Source organism: Nanorana parkeri, unplaced genomic scaffold, assembly GCF_000935625.1.
Source record: "Nanorana parkeri isolate BGI_ZX_2015 unplaced genomic scaffold, ASM93562v1 scaffold737, whole genome shotgun sequence".
Lineage (NCBI taxonomy): Eukaryota > Metazoa > Chordata > Amphibia > Anura > Dicroglossidae > Nanorana > Nanorana parkeri.
The window spans coordinates 120048-138457 of record NW_017307005.1 but is presented as its reverse complement, the minus strand read 5'-3'; the positions used below and the strand labels follow the sequence as shown (position 1 = coordinate 138457).

The 18410-nt window shown below is 42.4% G+C and overlaps 1 protein-coding gene across 1 annotated transcript in view; it reads left to right on the top strand.

The window, feature by feature from the left end:
• KIF16B (kinesin family member 16B) overlaps window positions 1-18410 on the top strand; it is a 264485-nt gene that overhangs the window by 185521 nt on the left and 60554 nt on the right. The window contains exons 24-25 of the mRNA XM_018564217.1: window positions 812-934; window positions 1601-1690. Of these exons, the coding sequence (XP_018419719.1) occupies window positions 812-934; window positions 1601-1690 (213 nt within the window). The remainder of the gene's footprint in view (window positions 1-811; window positions 935-1600; window positions 1691-18410) is intronic.

Here is an 18410-nt window from a genome sequence, read left to right as displayed (position 1 = left end):
AGTCAATTTATTTGGACTAAACGTCACACATCGCATAATCCAACGTTTCGGGACCACACAGGGTCCCTTCATCAGGGCAGACATGTGACCCGGAGTGCTGGTGATTTCTATCGTTCATTGACTGTTCACAGTATTAGACTGACAGCAGTGTGCATAGTAGTAGAGCCCTGATTGGCTCTACTACTGATTAACTGATAGCCCTTCCTTCCATCTAGGGGGCTCGTCAGATCAGTAATACACAAGTCTCATTAAGTTCATTAACCTTTAGGCAGATGTTGAAACAGTTTTGCGAGTTAGAGGAGGTCTTGCTATAGAGATATATTCAGTACTCTGAACAACTTCGACGGCCCCTATTTCCCTCCCCCTCAGCATAGCTAATTCAGATTAGAGTTCATATTTAGCTTCCCCATAGAAGTACACAAGTTAAAGTCTATAAATAAGTGCAAACACCTCTTATTAGATGGATTCGCCACTCTGTTGCGAAAAACCTTTTTTATATATGTGGTTTTTGAAACAATGACCAAGAAAATTCTGTGCATAGACCTTGAGTTCTGTTCATAGTTGAAAAACATGCCTAGCCTACAACTATAATTCCTTGGATGGCAGAAAGGTAAGGTCTGGCGAGTCTATTAGCATGTGGCAGGCATCAACACCTCAGGCCTTCAGTGCACACATTCTGTGTAGGTCATGAAAATGAATAGCATTGTTCTGGATCCGCAATGCTTACTTTAAGTGACAATTTTACTAATGAAAAATGGGCCATGTTCTTTGCACTCATTAAGCATTTCTTTCCCTTTTTGCTTGCCTGTAGAAATTGGTCTCGCGGTCACTAGGTGTGAATCCAGATGATCTTGCAGATCCTGTGAAAATAACTATTCCTCGCTACGTTCTCTGTGGACAAGGCAAAGATGAGCACTATGAGTTTGAAATAAAGGTAACCCTGTCATTTTTTTTGTTTATTTTTATATTTTATATTTAGATTTCTTCACATCTGTAGTCGGTCGGTTTGGAATAATGTGTGTGCTGAACATTTGGTGCATTGTGTTTCAGTGCTAAGATTTTTTTGGTATAATTTTAGTGTTATTGCCATCATTTTACAGCTTTTATCATGAAAAACATTTTTGCTGTCATTATTAATTTAAGGATAACGTTTTTTGGCTTAGGTTAAATTTAAAGCAAGCTTGTGGTTTGTCCATGTTGGGTAAAGCAGCAGGTTCACTTTAATGCCAGCTTACCTAACCCCAAGCTGTGCATACTTGTCTTCTCTTTGTTTTGGCTGCAGGGAGACAAAGCCCCTATGTAACCTTTAAGATGTCATCATAAGCTTGCACAGGGCTGAGGACTCTCTCCCCTCCTCCATGTGACAGTGCAGACTGCCTGAGCAGCCATTCACCAAGCTCTTGCACTGTCACATGGAAGGAAGGGGAGTGAGTTGCATATTCCACCATGCCTAGAATGATTGATTACTGTTTGTTTTCACTTCTGACAGCCAAACGGAGTAGCAGGGGAAGCGGAGTATTTTGCAGACAATGTCACTGCCATTAAGATGCTTTCTCTGCATGGATGATTTTTAAAACTTTATCTGTTTTATCTTGTGCAGATCACCGTCTTGGAGGAAACATGGACCGTGTTCAGACGTTACAGCCGATTCAGGGAAATGCATAAAACATTTAGATTAAAGTATCCAGAGGTATGTTTGCGTAATCTCTGTTATTTATGGATAAAGTTAAATGCTGTTCAATATGGACTAATTATTATTTTTTTTTTTTGTCAAGTCTGCACTGGTGACCAAAGCTCAGTAAGCTGATAATGTGTACCAGCTAACATTATGCTTAAAATTATGTAAACATATGGAATATACTGTATATCGCAACAGTACGGTTACCTAATTTTAACTCCTATTAGTGCTTATTTTCTAAAACAGGAGCTATAAAAAGTGTAACAGTTAAATTATGTAAGTTTATGGTAAGTATACATGGGCATTGAGATCAATTTGGACTGAGTGTATGGTGCTCCATGAGATTGAGCTCACAATTCAAACACTGCATTCTGCATCTTTCAAAATGCTGTGCTTATTAATATTAGAGGTAAACCATGTATTCTAGTCCTTAACCCTTTTATGACCAGAGGTAATTAAAATCTAGATACCCAGATACTGACTATGTATAGATTAACTTTCAAATAACTCTGTGACTAATTTGCCTATGTAAATATTTTTTTAAAGCCACACTCTGGGCAAATTTATAACACTGGGTGTGTAAATTATAATTAAAAACCTGTGTGTTATGTGCAGAGGGTGGCTGCAAAGTATAAAAAGCTTGCCTTGCTGCACGCCGTATCCTGCACACAATGTTGAGATTTCCAGACACTGAAGAGAGGGAGAGGTGTGACCTCGAGCTGTACATCACTCAGCTGCCCCTTCTCACTACTGTGCATTCTTTAAATATCTTGTAATTTTTTTCATAGAATATAAGATATTCTGTGACTAGAGGGGGAGAGATCATGTCATATCCCACCCCCTCCTCTCCACCTCCAGTCACAGAATGTTGTGATGCAAGCGGAGTGATGTACTGCTCAATTTGCATTTCTCCCTCTCTTCAGTGACCAGGCATTGGGAATTATGTGCAGGAGCCTGCATGCTGCAGAGTATGGTTTGTATACTTTGCAGTCGACCTCTACACATAACACACAGCTTTTAAATAATAATTTACACACCCAGTGTGGTGTGTAAATTGTCCTGTTGCCAGGAGTGTGGCTTTAAGTACTAAGAATGGCTGCGCACACAGCTGTTTTTTTTGCATCTTTCACTTCCAACCAGGTTCCATCCCTGCCTTTTAGATATATGAAGTATTAAGTAAGTTGCATTGACTTGTTCAGTTGTTTTTGCAGTGGAAATGTGATTAAACATCATGAGTATGACTAGTATAAGGGAGGCCATTCATCTCTCGCACTCCCAGTGCAGTGTGTAAATGATCATTTTGCCCAGAGTGTGGCTTTAAATTTACTATCCCATCCTTCCTCTCTATCTACTCAGTGAGGTGGCACATTACATTAAAGATTTAGAAGCAAGGCTTGAGAGATGGGAGCATTAGGTTCTAGCTGGACTTTTATCTGAAGACTCTTGAGTTTAAACAGTTTCAGATAAGACCTTGGAACTTTTTATCATTTTGAGGTTTTCCATGCTGCTGTGTATGTTTTCTGTCGTTTGCTCAATTTGAATTGTCTGGGCTTGTAACGGTATAGGGATGTTCAGATACCAGTGCCGATACTTGGCATTTTCACGAGAACTACCAGGGTTGCAGCTGGGACCTGGCTCTGGCGCTCCACCACTGTCTTGAAATCATCAGTCTGTATTGTTTTAGAAAAACTGTCGCGTGACAATAAACAAAAATGTATCAGTACTTGTATCTGTGAGTACTTGGACAAGTATCAGTACTTGAAAAAATGGTATCGGTGCATCTCTAGTATATATGAAACCGTCCCTCAGCTCCAGTGTGGAAGCATCCAGTAACATTTAAATGGGAATACTGGCTGTAGGTGTTACAAGCTTTTAGAGGACTTGACCAAACTACAAGTAGTGCTGAAGCTTGCGTAAATTCTGCTGAAAGTTTTTTTGTTTTGTTTTTTTCACAGCTACATCCAATATTTCTAATATAATCTGTATTCAGCACTGTCTGTCTAGAGCTGAAGGGTGCTTTAAGACCTTTAATAAATCTACTCGAAGCATTTTGAATGGTTTGCCTGCGCTTTCTGAAGTTGAGGCTCAGTAGACACTAAGGTGAAACAATGCCTGTGCATTTGGAGGAACACGGTTGGTCACACCACAAAGCAAGCATGTAGACAGCGATAGGATTATTTTGGCTCCGATAGTTTGCAATTAAAAAGAATGTGACTGACAGGAAGAGCATTTTTGAAGTGTTTTAGCTACTGACATGTCGCGCTTCGGTTATTGAAATTCAGCTGGCAGTTGCTATCGCATGACTGTCAAAACCAAATAAATCGAATCAACCCAGAACTTGCATTTCCACAGTTGAATACCTGCTGTGTAATTATTTGAGGTATTTTTGCTGTAAAATCAGCACAGTCTATACCTCCAGTTTCTTTAATGCTCTGTTGTATTCAAACCAGATGAGCTCAGAAGACTTCAATGAACAGCGAGTATTTAAAGCCTCGTAGACTGTTTCACATTTTCCTCGCTTTTAGGTTTGAGAAAAAGGTGAAACTTTCAAGAATCAAATGTAAAACCAGTTTAAACTGTTTCATTAAGATTACCTTAGATTAAAGTATCCAAAGTTTTGGGAAATGAATGTGCCTGCTGTGCCGCAAGCAAAATTTCATTCTGCGTGAGCAACTGTATTTTCCTTTCTAATCACTGTATTCCTCAGTTCACAGATTCCGGTGTCAAATCCCAGCATCACATTACACTTCTAAAGAAGTCTTGTCTGCTTTGAAATGTTTTACTTTATTCTCATTATTATTAGTAAAACTTTATTTTTGTTAACACAAACATTTTTTAGGGTACTAAGTGTACCTGGGCTCAAATGTACAGCCAACTCCAGCTAATTTTTGTTGTTTGTTTTGGGTAGAGCTGCTAAGGCTGGCCATATAATGTTATAGTTTTGGCCGATTTGGAATTTCTTAACTCTTGCTAAGGGGACAGGGCTGAACATTTGTCATGTATGTATTTTGACAGCGGCGGGCAGTAGTTGTCAGAATATTGGCAATATTGGCTTAAGCGCTGGGGCCTCTGATCCCAGGCCATCTTTGTCCTTGCTGGGGAAATTACCTCTTACTTCGTGTCAGGACAGTGGAACAGAGAACAGATAAAAACACATTTTTTTGGTAAAGGTTTTTTTTTTTTTTATTATTGGTTTTTGTCCCTTCCGGTCCAGGTGACAACTGTATGTGGCGGAGAAGGGCAGAAAGGAAAATCTTCCAAATGCAGTCACAGAAAAAAAAGCTATAGTAACAATCCTGCTGAAATACATATAATAAAAGAATATTAGTAGGTTAGTATACTTACTTTCAAGACTTTCCTGTAAAAAACACTGCTTCTGGCTCCCTTTTTAGAACTGGCCATATGTTTGAATGGCTAGCATATGTGGGTTCTGAACTACAGACTACGGAGCACCTCCCCCTCACCTTCTCATTAATGTAGTATTAAACTCCCAAATTTTTTATTTCACTATTATCACTCTATATCAAACAAATATATAATACCCAGCAAAGTATTTCCTTATATTTTTACATTTCAGCTCGGCTTCCCTCAACTTTCTGTCCGGTACAAGATCACAAGGGACAGAGCAGGCTCCTGCAGCTTAGCTTGCCCTGCTGTGCCCGTGTGTTTGTGGAGACACACACAACTTACTAGCACATACAAGGGGGGCTCCATAAGACCCTGCAAGGGAAAGGAGCCACCCTTAAACAGGATATCAGGGCCAGTGCTCAGGGGAGTAGCTGACTGTGCAAGAAGCTAAAACTTTTAAACATCAAGCAGCAGCATCCATTGTAAGTGATTTAATCAGCATTTGAAATAGACTTTTATATCGCATTAACCTAGAAGAAAGATGTTATGTATTGCACATAGAAAGCTGGGCAGGTTTGATAATGCTGTCTGCTAAAAATAATGAAACCAAGTGTGCAAGAAGTGAGGAGCTCACTGGATTTTTGCACTCATCAAATCGATATATATAGCAAATAGGGATGCACCGATACCAATACTGGTATAGGTGCCGATACTGAGTATTTGGGCGAGTATGCCAAATGCTCCGATACTTACCCACGATACTGGAACTTCCGGTAAAAGGGAGCATTCACATGGAGCTGGCCTCCCGGCTAATTAGGAAGCCGGGCGGCGTGTAATGACTCACCGCTCTGCTTTCTGATTGGCCGGGAAGCCAGCTTCATGCTGTTTGGATGTCTCCATGCTGATTGGCCGGGATGCTTCTCAGCCAATCAGCATCAAGCTGGCCAAACATCATGGAGCCAGCTTCTCGGGCAATCAAGAAGCCGGGCGGTGGGTAATGACTCGCCTTCCAGCTTTCTGACTGGCCGGGAAGCTGGCTCCATGCTGCGGAAGTACCGATATGGGTACTCGGTATCGACGAGTACCGAAAGATAAATATCGGTACTTGTACTCGAAACCGGTACTGGTGCATCTCTAATAGAAAACACTTTCAACTGTATATTAGACAAACCAAAAGGGAGCAAATAGCAGTTAATTGTTAGGATTTACATACACGTTATCTGCTATTATCTTTTTATCTATTTTTTTATTTTTTTACCTTAGGCCAGCTTTATGCAAGAACTCCATGCATTGACGTGTGTATTTGTGTTGGATTAAAATGTATGTAACCCTAACAATGACCTTTTCTTATTTGCTCCCATTTGGTCTGTGATATATACCATGAAAGAATTTTGTTATATCTTGTTGTCAGAGGGGAGAAAAAACTTGCGTGGCACAGGTGCCCTTCGTTTGGTGTGGTGATATTAATGTGGTTTCTGTAGATCGTAGACTATTTAATGCAGATCTGACCAGTATTGTATTAAGGGTCCATTCACACCAAAATCGGAAGGAAATTGCAACACAAGGGAGGGTCCGTTGACTTGCAATTGAACCTTCCGATTTACCTCCAATCCGTTGCATTGCGATACATTTTCCAATAGATGCTAAAGGAAGGGCACTGAAAAATGAATAGCTATAAATGGGGCTACTTCTGTTCCTTTGCCATGAAAAAAAAAAATTGTTCATGTTCTACTTTTGCTCTTTAGCACAATGCAACATAACGTAACAGACTAGTGTAAACTAGCCCCATTCACACTCATTTATTTTTTATTGCCCTTCCATCAGCATTCATTGAAAAACATATCGCAAAGCAACAGATCACAAAGCGTCCGGTGCGAATGAGCCCTTAATTAAGGAACAAGGTTTACGCAAAGCACCCATAAACGCGTTTCATGACTACCTGACACTTCATCAGTAAAAATTAACCTTGTTCCTTGATTTATTAGCAGGCCTGGTTGGATCTGTGGTAAATAGTCTATGATCCACAGAAACCACATTAACATAAACACACCTAATGAAGGACACCTCTGTCACACTATCAACATGTTTTTTTTCTCCCCTCTGGAAAACTTGTGTCTACACCATCCTGATGTCCCCTGGACTGGGCCCCAGGCATTGATAGTGACCACACTCTGAACTGCCTGGGGGAGACCGGTTTATTCTCCACTGCCTTCGCTGGAAGGTTGAGTTTACCAAAACCATTGGTCACTCACAACCCCAACTGATTTAAGTCGTATATATCTTTTGCTAACCGCGTATATTAACTTACATTAATATAATCTATTCCGCCATAAAGGCTCCTCCGCCTTTTCCTTCTCTCATTTTTTCCTAGGTATTTACCATTTGGAGTCCTACTTTTTCCTTCTATCTGGGAAACACCTTAAAACTAGTTATATCTGTTCAATCAAAGCAAAAAAAACCCCTCTGGATCCAATCAGAAAATGATTGAGCTCCTAACTTCTTGTGTACTGTGCCTGCACTACATTTCAGTTACATTGTTACCAGCTATCTCTTTGGACTACAGAACAACTCCCCTCTGCGGAGAAGGTAGTGCTCTGAAGACCTGTCCTAGGCTGCTCCTTTGTAGATGTAGTTAAGTGAGTGAGTGTTTTCGCTCTAGGTCAAAATGGATGTTACTGGCAGGATCACCAGGTAGAAAGAAATAAAAAGAGACTGAAGAAAATATAAACCCAATGTAGTCACCACATCTAGGGAGTGGTAAGCTGCAATGAATCACATTTTTGTTCTAGGGCTTCTATACACTTTAATGGTTTCATTGAATTGAAATACAAGAACATACTGCATTATATGGGCCACTTGTTGCAAAGATATCAGCATTCATTTCCATTAAGTTTTCTGCATCCACCGAATGATAATGTTAATTGCTAGTTACTCCTGTTCTGTAATTATTATGGTAATTATTTCAAAACACAATAGCATATAGTTTGCACAAGGTAACCCATAGTTGTTTTTCATCATTTCACACTATTGCAAGAGCATTATGGGTGGTCCTTGTACATTGTAGCATATTAGGATCATGGTGTGCTTCGTAATTGAAACAAATCTATAATATATCAGCTGTAATATAACGCTGTAACCGCACACACATACAAAGAAAAAAGCAACATGACTTTTCATCCGTGAGTCCCATTAGAGAAGAAGTAGCATAATTACTTTGAAAATCATTTGAATTTTATTTTTCTCAAACATGTAATTAGCTTTTTTTGTACTGATAACCTTTTCATGCCACTTTCAGTTTATGCATTTTCAGTGCTGAGCTTTATTCTTCTTATATACCAAAGTATTACTTACACAAATAGCTTTGAATCTGTGAATATAAAGTGGTTGTAAACATAATAAAAAATAAAAAAATGAATAGTGTGTGATATATACACACTGGTTAGCCATAACAATATGACCCCCCGCCTAGTATTGAGTAGGTCACCATTTTACCGCCAAAACAGTCATGACCCATCGAGGGATGGATTCCACTAGAGGTCTGAAGGTATGCTGTGGTATCTGGCATCAAGCTGTCAGTAGCAGATCCTTGAAGTCCTGTAAGTTGTGAGGTGAGGCCTCCATGGATCAGATGCTTGATTGGATTGAGTTCTAGAGAATTTGGAGGCCAAGTCAAAACCTCAAACTCATTGTTGTGTTCCTCAAACCATTCTTGAACCATGTTTGCAGTGCGAGTGGGAGCATTATCCTGCTGAAAGAGGGCATTGCCATCAGAGAATATCATTTCCATGAATGGTATTTGGTAAGCAGCAATGTTTAGGTAGGTGGTACATGTCAAAGTAACAGCCACACGAAAGGCAGGACCCAGTCTTTCTCAGCAGAACATTGTCAAAGCATCTCACTGGCTCAACTTCTTCTCATAGATGTTATCCTGGTGCCATCCCTTCCCTAGGTAAACAACACACACGGACCCTGCCATCCACGTAATGTAAAAAAAGTGATGCATTAGACTAGGCAACTTTCTTCCATTGCTTAGTGGTCCAATTTTGAAGCTCACATGCCCATTGCAGGAGCTTTTGGCAGTGGGCATTGGTCAGCATGAGGAATGAGGAAGTGTGGAGGATGAGCTTAAATAGGGAAGCCAATAGATGAAGAGCGGCACTTCCTGTGCGCCATTTGGCACGCATTTCCGTGCCCAGTCCGTGGTGCGCGCAAGTGTAGTATGGGAAACGGGACTTGGCGCAGAAGTAGCGGGTTTCTGACACTCTGACAACCACAGGCAGGACTCTCGGGTAGGCAGGTACATAATGGGATTTGTAATTTCACCACTGCTGGAGGGCCGGGATTTGGCTGCCCCTGATCTACAGCCTACTGTGTTGCATGGTGCTCCCAGTCATATGTAGCACTGTCTCCCAGGTGGATTAGAACACTTGATTAACAGGGGCTCCTTTTACAGAGCCTCGCTGTCATTCATTCTCACAGCATGGTGATGGTGGTGAGAAAGCCAAGCTTGGTGCAAGAGCAGAGGTTAAAGAAGAGATATTGGGAGGGTAAATTGGACTCTTCCCAATACTTAGTCTGTGTAAGACACTGCACCTGTCACATGTCGGCTCTATATTATTATTATACAGGATTTATATAGCGCCACCAGTTTGCACAGCGCTTTACAATATAAGGAAGACATTAGAATCACAATACAATTCAAGACAAGATGGTAAGGAGGGTCCTGCCTGTGAGGGCTTACAATCTAGAAGGGAGCAGCAAGTGATAAAGAGCTCAGCAATAACTTACCACTGATCACTTAGTTCATGATCTTCTCCCTACAGAGCAGTGACTGTGAGTCGCCGCTCCCCACAAGTATTCCTCCCCTCTCTTTTCCTCCAACACTCATTGGTGGGACAGACGGGAGGGGGCCGGCTCTGGAGAGGCAGAGCCAGCTGTCAATCAGGCAGCTGGGTGGATCCCGACTACTTTCCTGACTGCAGTGCGGCTCTGCGTTTTCTGTATATAGTGCACAGTAGCCCGCTGGAGGCTGACTTTGGGTCACAGGAGTACATTTACAAATGTACTCCTTTCAACCAACAGAGGACTAAAGCCAAAAAAAGGTTTGGCTTTAGATCTCTTTTAAAGGAGAACTATGGGGTTAGGGCTTTTCCCATAGTTCTCCTTAGGGTAACGGGAGGACACAAACTATCGTCCTCCTGTCACCCTAAGCTCAGTATACCGCGAGCTACAGCTCACGTTATACTGAGATGACGTAGCTGAAGCAGATCCCGACAATTATGTCTGGATCCGCCCAGCTGCGTGAGTGACAGCTGGCTCTGCCTATCTAGAGGCAGAGCCAGCTGTACCCGCCCCCTCCCCCGTCCGTTCCGCCAGTCAGCGCTGGAGGATCGGAGCGGGGAGGGGGGAATCCAGCCACTCCCCTGTCACGGCAGAGAGCTGTGACAGGATCGAGAAGTGAGCGAACGCCGGTATGTGTTCGCTCACTTCCCGATCTACTGAGCCGTCCTGTGACAGTCTCATTGTCACAGGTCGGCTAGAACTATGAGATGAGTGAAAAGCACTCACCTCATAGTTCTCCTTTAAGGCCTTTGTGGAGATTGTGCAAACTTGGTATTTGTAGTTTAACCACAGCTGAAGAGCCAGGGTTTGGCTACCCCTGGTGTGAAGTATTAAGTGTCACAAGCCTAAATAATTCAAACTAAGAATATGATGAAAAATATATAAAAAGATCGCAAGGAACCATTGATCCAAAGATTTTTGCAGCTGAATTTATGTGTATTTTCAACTTGAAAGTACACATAAATTGGCCCTGCCCCCTCTTCCTCCCCGAACCTTTTTTTTTGGCTGACCATTACATAAAGTATCAATAGTTGAGATTTGCATGTAACAGCTGTCTAGGTCTCTGATTAGTTGTACCTTTTTCACTGATGGTGTTCTCTGCTTATGCAATTTCATAATTCAACGCTCAGCTTAAATTGTCCTGGCTTGTGTGTGACATGTTTACATTCAAACATGCTTGTGGGCACATTACATCGCCTGTTCTACAACCTTATTATATTGACTGTATTAATGTGACGGGCTTGCTTTAAAAAGAACTGCCTGTATCACCCAACTGCCAGTCAGGTTCAGACCTACAATGGAAAATGAAAACTGCACATTGCTAGTTGTGACATTACAGGCTTTTCTTACAAAATCCGCTTTGATAGATAATGCCTATTTATAAGTGACATTAAGGAAAAGGTAAAAGTGTGGGTGTTCCCTATAGCATTCAGATATTTGCCTTAATTGTCTAACCTGAAAAAGTAGCATTAGGAATCCGGCTGCTATGGCAACAACACTACATTCCTTTTTTCTTTTCTGGTTTTTACACATCAGCTCCATCTTTACATTACACATTATTACATAAAGAATGCACTGGAATGCCGTTGCTTTTCTAATAATGAAACTGTAATGTAAAATAGTGCACAATTTATAATTTAGTTTGATCACCCCTTTTACAGCGTGCATAAAGTGCCCGTTTTTTTATGCAAAGGAGGCACAATATCAAACATAGTGGAGTTGATTATTATTAATTGACGTGTGCCCAACATCTTCTGCAGCTAGGTGAGGATATAAAGACAATCTAGTGCTGTAACATAAAGGCAATTCCAAGTACACAAATATTAATGGGAACCCTGCATATATGAGCTTGCATTAAAAAGGTGAGTGATTGCTACTGACCATAGTAGCCAGTCGTGTGCTTTTGTTTTCTGACCTGCACCACAATAAAAGTCTGAAATCTGATTGGTGAGCATGAGTAGAGCCTAAATATTTCTTACAAACGAAACAATGTGTTAATTTGTATTCTTCTCCAGTCTTATCTATGCAAGTCCACTGTAATATGGCATAAAAATGTCTGAGTATTGTGTGCTGCCTTCAGGCTATGTGCACACGGCCTTAGGAAATGTACTGATCACGGATCCATATTTTTTTTAACTGGCCAAAAACTTGCTGAGTAATAATCAGAAAAGTGCTTGCGTATGTGTTTTCAAATGTTTACATTTCTCATTTTCAAATGTGTAAATTTCAAATTTCACTACTCCTTCATTTACGCATCTATGGATACGTGTGTAAAATTTTTGTCCTCAGACATTGATTTTTTTAATTTCTTGTTAAGGATTTGAACACAGACCCTCTGTGTTTATGGCTTCACTGAAAACAATATACCTGCGTTCAGATCCATAAACAAAGAACGCTTTGCATTGCTGTTTTTTATGGTCATGTGCATGAGGCCTTAGACTCAAAAAAGATTTACAACAAATAAGTATAGTACCAGAATACTGTTTATAAAATCCTCCTCTGCACAGCTACATTCAGAGTGAGAGGAATGGCCAACATTAGGATTTTGTTGTCTAAAATTTAGTTTGGCTCCTATGACTTTCATTGGGGTGTATTTATTTTTGGTCTTGAATGAATTTGTTAGGAAAAATACTTTTTTTTTTTTTAACAATTAATTTTTATTGAAATTTTCTTTCTTAGTTCAATAACAAAGTAGGTAAATACAAAATAGAAAAACATGACAAGAACATAAAATATAAGCATACACAAATAGCAGTCATCATATAGATGTTGCGGGCAGCATAAATTCCAATAATCGATATTACAGTATTGAGTAAACATAATGAAGGCTCAACTGAAAACGTTTAGTCTAGCAATTGCGACCAGATGTTCCATAATTATGCTAATATAAGCTCTAACATATTCCAGCTCTATAAGGAGCAAACTGGCATTTTTGTGTCCGACCATCTGACCCATGGGAGCCACTTATCCTCAAATTTTGATAGTGAGCCCTCTCTACACGCTATAAGTTTTTCATGATGGTAATGGAGCTTCACTATGGATAGGACTTCCCCAGATGAGGGGGGGATCACATTCTTCTACTTCCTGACTATAGTAAGTCTGGCTGCCAACAGTATATGTGTAATTAAGTGCCTGACCTTTGCTGGGAAGTGTTAAATCCCCAGAGAAAGGACCGCCAGGGCAGGTGCTGGGGCTATCAATATTCCGGTGATGTCAGTTATGATCTGAAAGGTTTCCCTCCAAAAGTTCGCCAGGTGTTTGCACTCCCACATAATATGGTGCAGGGTGCCCTCAAGTCTGCAGCCCCTCCAGCACAAAGGGGATGACGAAGCAAACATCCTGGCCAACCTGTGTGGCGTATAGTACCATTGTAAAGATATTTTGTAGTGTAGATCCCATAATTCCACACATCTAGTAGTCTTGAGTGTGCAAGAGAGAGCCTGTCGCCACTGGCTCTCGGTGAAAGTACTGTTGAGGGCTCCTTCCCATTTCTCAAAAGGTTTAACCTTGTTAAAGGACGTTTTATTATATATTAGAGAGTAGAACAGTGATATTCCCCCCCTCTTAGGTGAGTTCTCGAAGTAAAACCTCCATGCTGGGGAAGGTATTTTGCAAGAAACATGGGGATTGGAATGTAGCACATGCTTAATTTGGAGATACTGGAGGAAACAACTGGGGGGTAGGCCATAGCGGAGAGACAGGGTGGAGAAGGAATGCATTTTACCATCTAGTAGCAAGTCTTGTATATGGCGGATCCCTCTGGATGTCCAATCCCGTAGGGATAAAGAGGGGAGCAGAGCCCTGAGAGCCTCTAATGGTGAAAATAGAGTATGCAACGGGTCGAATGAATGGTGGGGGAGAAGCAAAATCTTCCACGCCATGCTCGAGGCTTGAACACAGGGAGAAAGGGTCTTCAGTATCGGCTCAGGGAGCAGGTGGGCTATATACATGAGATGTGGGGTGCCTCCGGGGGTCAGTGCCCTCTCTACTTCTTGCCACAGGGTGGGACCTGGAGAGTGAAACCATGGTTTCAACTGGTCCAGCAAGACCGCTATGTAATAGTCTTTTAAGTCCGGATAGCTCATGCCCCCTACTTTCCTATGTATAGTTAAGATGCTCCTGGAGCATCGCGGCTTCTTTCCCTGCCATACAAAAAGATTAAGGGCCCTATGGAGTTTCTTAAAGTAGTGATCTGGGATAGGGATAGGAAGCGTCATATACAGGTACATCAAGCGGGGAAGGACCATCATCTTAAAGACTGCCAGTCTTGCCGACCATGACACAAAGGTTTTATCCATGGTTATAAGCATGCCCGGCAAGGTCTCCAAGAAGGGCTGGTAGTTGCTCTCAAACAAGGACGAACACTTTTTAGTCATTACAGTGCCCAAGTAAGATATGCCATCCTCCTTCCACACGTAGGGAAAAGAGGATTGCATCTCCCTCCTAGCCTTAGGGTGCACTCCCATATCAAGAATGTGTGATTTGGTTGCATTAACTTTGTAATACGATATATCACTAAACTTGCTAAGTAAAGTGGATACCGCTGGTAGTGATGTGGTAGGATTTGAGAGAAGCAGAAGGACATCATCCGCAAAGAGACTAATAATATGGGATGTACCATTTAGTGTTACGCCAGATATGTCAGTATGCGATCTAACCATCATAGCCAAAGGTTCCATTAAGAGATCAAAAATGAGGGGGGATAAAGGGCAGCCCTGTCTCGTGCCATTTGAAATAGAAAACGGGACGGACAGGGCTCCAGAGGTGTATACCTGGGCAGTCGGATTAGAGTATATCGCCAGGACAGCTTTCATAATCCAGCCAGTGAATCAAAATTTGTGCAGCACTCGGGACAGGTAATTCCAATTGATTCGGTCAAACGCCTTCTCTGCATCCAAAGTGAGGAGCAGAGAAGGTGTTTTAGAATGTTCTATGTGGTGTATTAAGTTGATGACTCTACAAGTAGCATCTGGGGCCCCCCGATTCTTAATAAAGCCTGATTGGTCTGGATGGATTAAAGATGGGAGCACTTCCATCATGCGAAGTGCCAGAATTTTTGCGTAGAGCTTAACATCCACATTTAGAAGGGAAAATTTTGAGGTATGTTGGCATCTTTCCCCAGTTTCGGTAGGGTGACTATCAGAGCTTTCAACATTTCCGGTGGGAATGAAGCAGAGGTCGAAGCCCGCTCAAACACTCGTTGCAAATGTGGGCTGAGAATGTCACCAAATTGTTAATAATATTCTCCAGAATAACCATCGGGACCTGGGGATTTGTTTAAGGGTAGCGCTTTGATGGCTAGGAGAATCTCATCGGTCGTGAAGGGAGTGTTGAGTGCTAGGGTTTGAGAAGATGACATACTGGGAAAAGCAAGAGTTTGGAGGAATTTATCTATATCTGCTGTATTGGGGTGGGGGATAGAAACGTCTTCTCTGAGATTGTATAGTTGACTATAGTAAGCGCTAAATAGGTCAGCTATTTGTTGTGGATGTCTCAGTTTATGTCCACCTGTAGGGTGAAGTACGAACGGAATGCAATTTTTTTGATGTTCTTTTACTTGGCGGGCCAGCAGTTTGCCGGCTCTGCTACCCTGTGAGTAAAAGGTTGCTTTCATATGTCTAGAGGCCCTATCAAATTGATCTAGCAGATGTATCCTAAGATCTTCCCTTAGCTTGCGCAACAGGACGGCATGATGGGGGGTGGGAACCTGTTTGTTAGCCCCCTCTGTCTGTTCTAGCTGGGAGAGCAAATGGGTACGTTGGCTCGACCTCTGCTTCCTATGTACAGCACCAAGTTTCATCAATAAACCCCTAATGTATGCCTTATGGGCATTCCACACACAGAAAGGATCTTCTACAGAGTGTTCATTAATACGAAAGAATTCAGATAGACGTTCCCTAAGGAGTTCAGCCGTTTGAGGGGATCGAAGTAAGTTAATATTATTACGCCACACATATGAGTCTTTGGCTCGGCCCGTGACCAGTGTCATGGATACAGGGGCATGATCAGACCAAGATATCTGATGAATTGCAGAGGCCGACACTCCCTGGAGAAGATCTCTATCAACCAAAAATAGATCGATCCGAGAGTATGAATTGTGGGGCGGGGAATAGAAGGTATAGTCTCTCTCGGATGCGAGTAGGCAGCGCCATACATCATAGAATCCCTCTTGGTGGAGCAGATGAGTAAAAGAAGTTGAGGGGTGTCTATGCGGATTCGTGGAGTCGACAGAGGAGTCAGGCGTAACGTTGAAATCTCCACATATAATGACACTACCCTGGCGGATCCGAGAGAGAGTTGTAAAGATTCGGTTAAGGAATCGGATTTGGTGGGAATTTGGAGCATAAACATTTGCAATAGTGTATATCTTACGGTCAACGGAACATACAAGGATAACAAACCTACCAGCAGGGTCTAACCTGCTGTAAAACCTCAGTACACAGTGTCCCTCACGGCTATCAGCACCCCTTTAGATTTAGTCGGAGAGTGTGCAGCAAAAATATGTGGGTAACTTTTGTGGCTGAACGTAGGTGAGTTGGATATTTGAAAGTGAGTCTCTTGGACGCAAAGAATGTCTGCACCTTGTTTGGTCGCCTCTTTCCATAGGCTGTGACACTTGGCAGGGTGGTTCAATCCCTTAACATTAAAGGAGGTAACTGTCACAGCCATGGCATAGGGGGAACAAACGGCGTACGGAGGGATAGTTTGTACTCACTGAGATCACACATCAGGAGGTCAAGTGCGTAAAGAGTAGTGTTCTTTCTCCAATGAATGGAAGTCTCCACGGTGAAATGCAAACAAGCAAAGAGTCCAGGAACTTCATCTGGCATTATGACAAAATGGCTGCTACTAAAAAAAAACCATAAAACACGAAAAAATCAACAAATAAACTTTAGAACAAAGGGTAGGTAACAAGGAGACACTCCCAATAGGGAGTGTAGCCACAGTGCTGCGTACTGGGCATGTCATCGGGGGTGAAATAGTAAAGGTGAACTCAGGGTCGGGTCCTCAAGGCACTTGAGGACGGAATACTGGAACGATGTTGCGACATATGGTGGGGCCAGATCAGGTTCTCGGCTGTCCTATCTTCTTACGGGACACTGTTTGCCACTCTTCTTGCATGGAGGAGGAGAATCGCTCAGACGATTTGGGGGTGTTAGTCGTGGCCGGTGAGATACCCCAATCTTTGAGTAGGGATAGTCCTTGTTCCACGTTTGTGATGGAAAAGGTCTCAACGGCGTTGGTGATGATGAGTTTAGTGGGATATCCCCATCTGTACATAATCTTCTGAGAGCGGAGAGCTTTTGTGATGGGTACTAGGCGTCTGCGCATACTCAGGGTATGTTGGGAGAGGTCAGCGTAGAACTGCAGGTGGGCATATGAAGAAGGTAGATTTGAGGTTGAGCGAACTGACCCAATGAGACGATCCTTGGTGTGGTAGAAGTGGATCCGCAGGATCACATCTCTAGGTATCTTGTCAGGCAAGTGTGGGGGTTTTGGTAGCCTATGGATGCGGTCCACAGTGAGCTCGGAGGAGGGAACATCAGGGAGGATCACCGCGAGCATGTCTTTGGCATATTGATGCAGATCTGCATTGCATACCGATTCTGGGATACCTCTAATCTTGAGATTGTTCCTGCGGGAACAGTCCTCCAAATCTGCCACCTTGGCTTTAAGCCAATTTAGATCTTCATCTTTGGCGTTGCTGCGAATCCACCAGATTGTTAAACGCAGCGGCAAATTCTCCCATCTTAGTTTCAATATGTGTGACTCTGTCTCCCACTTGGCTGATATCTGCATCATATTTCCTCATCATGTTTTGCATATCTGTGTGTAGTGATCCCCTCAGGGACATGATCATGTCTTTCAAAGTGGAATCTGAGACTGGCTGATCTAAGGTGGTATATACGTCTATTGGCATAATCAGTTCCCTGGTATCATCATGGGAAGAAACAGGGCTCACCTCATATTGGGCCTCTGGAGCAGGGGCCATCCGTGGCTGGGATGCCATAGATCTGCGGCTGGCAGGAGATGTAGGCCGATTGGAAGTTGTAGAGTGGCCCTCTAGATGCCCAGCACGAGAGGAGAGGCTGTCCTGGGATCCCCTCGATCCGCCACTCGAACCCCTGGACGACAATCGGAGCGAGGTCCCGGCGCCATCTTGGGCCTTCTGAGAAGAAGTGCCGCTTCTTGCTCATCTCTGCCGCTGTACTGGTCAAGGGAGAAGATGTAGGGGATAAAATCTGGCCCCAAATGCTTTTTATGAGTGCCTCAAGGACGGCTGCGGCTCAGAGCTTCAGAGACCTGCTGCCATTCAGCTCGAGCGCCAGCCAGGCCCCCTGAAAAATACTTTTTTTGTGTGTGCAAGTTAACAAATCTTGGTTGCAATCAATTGCCCACATTTGTGGGAGTATTTTGTAGTATGGTATCCCATAGAAAATGTTAAATTCTGAAAGGAAAGTAAAGGTTTTCTGACAAATCTTTTGGGGTGTACTCATTTATGCTGAGCACTATGTATATGTTTGTGTGTGTATGTATATAT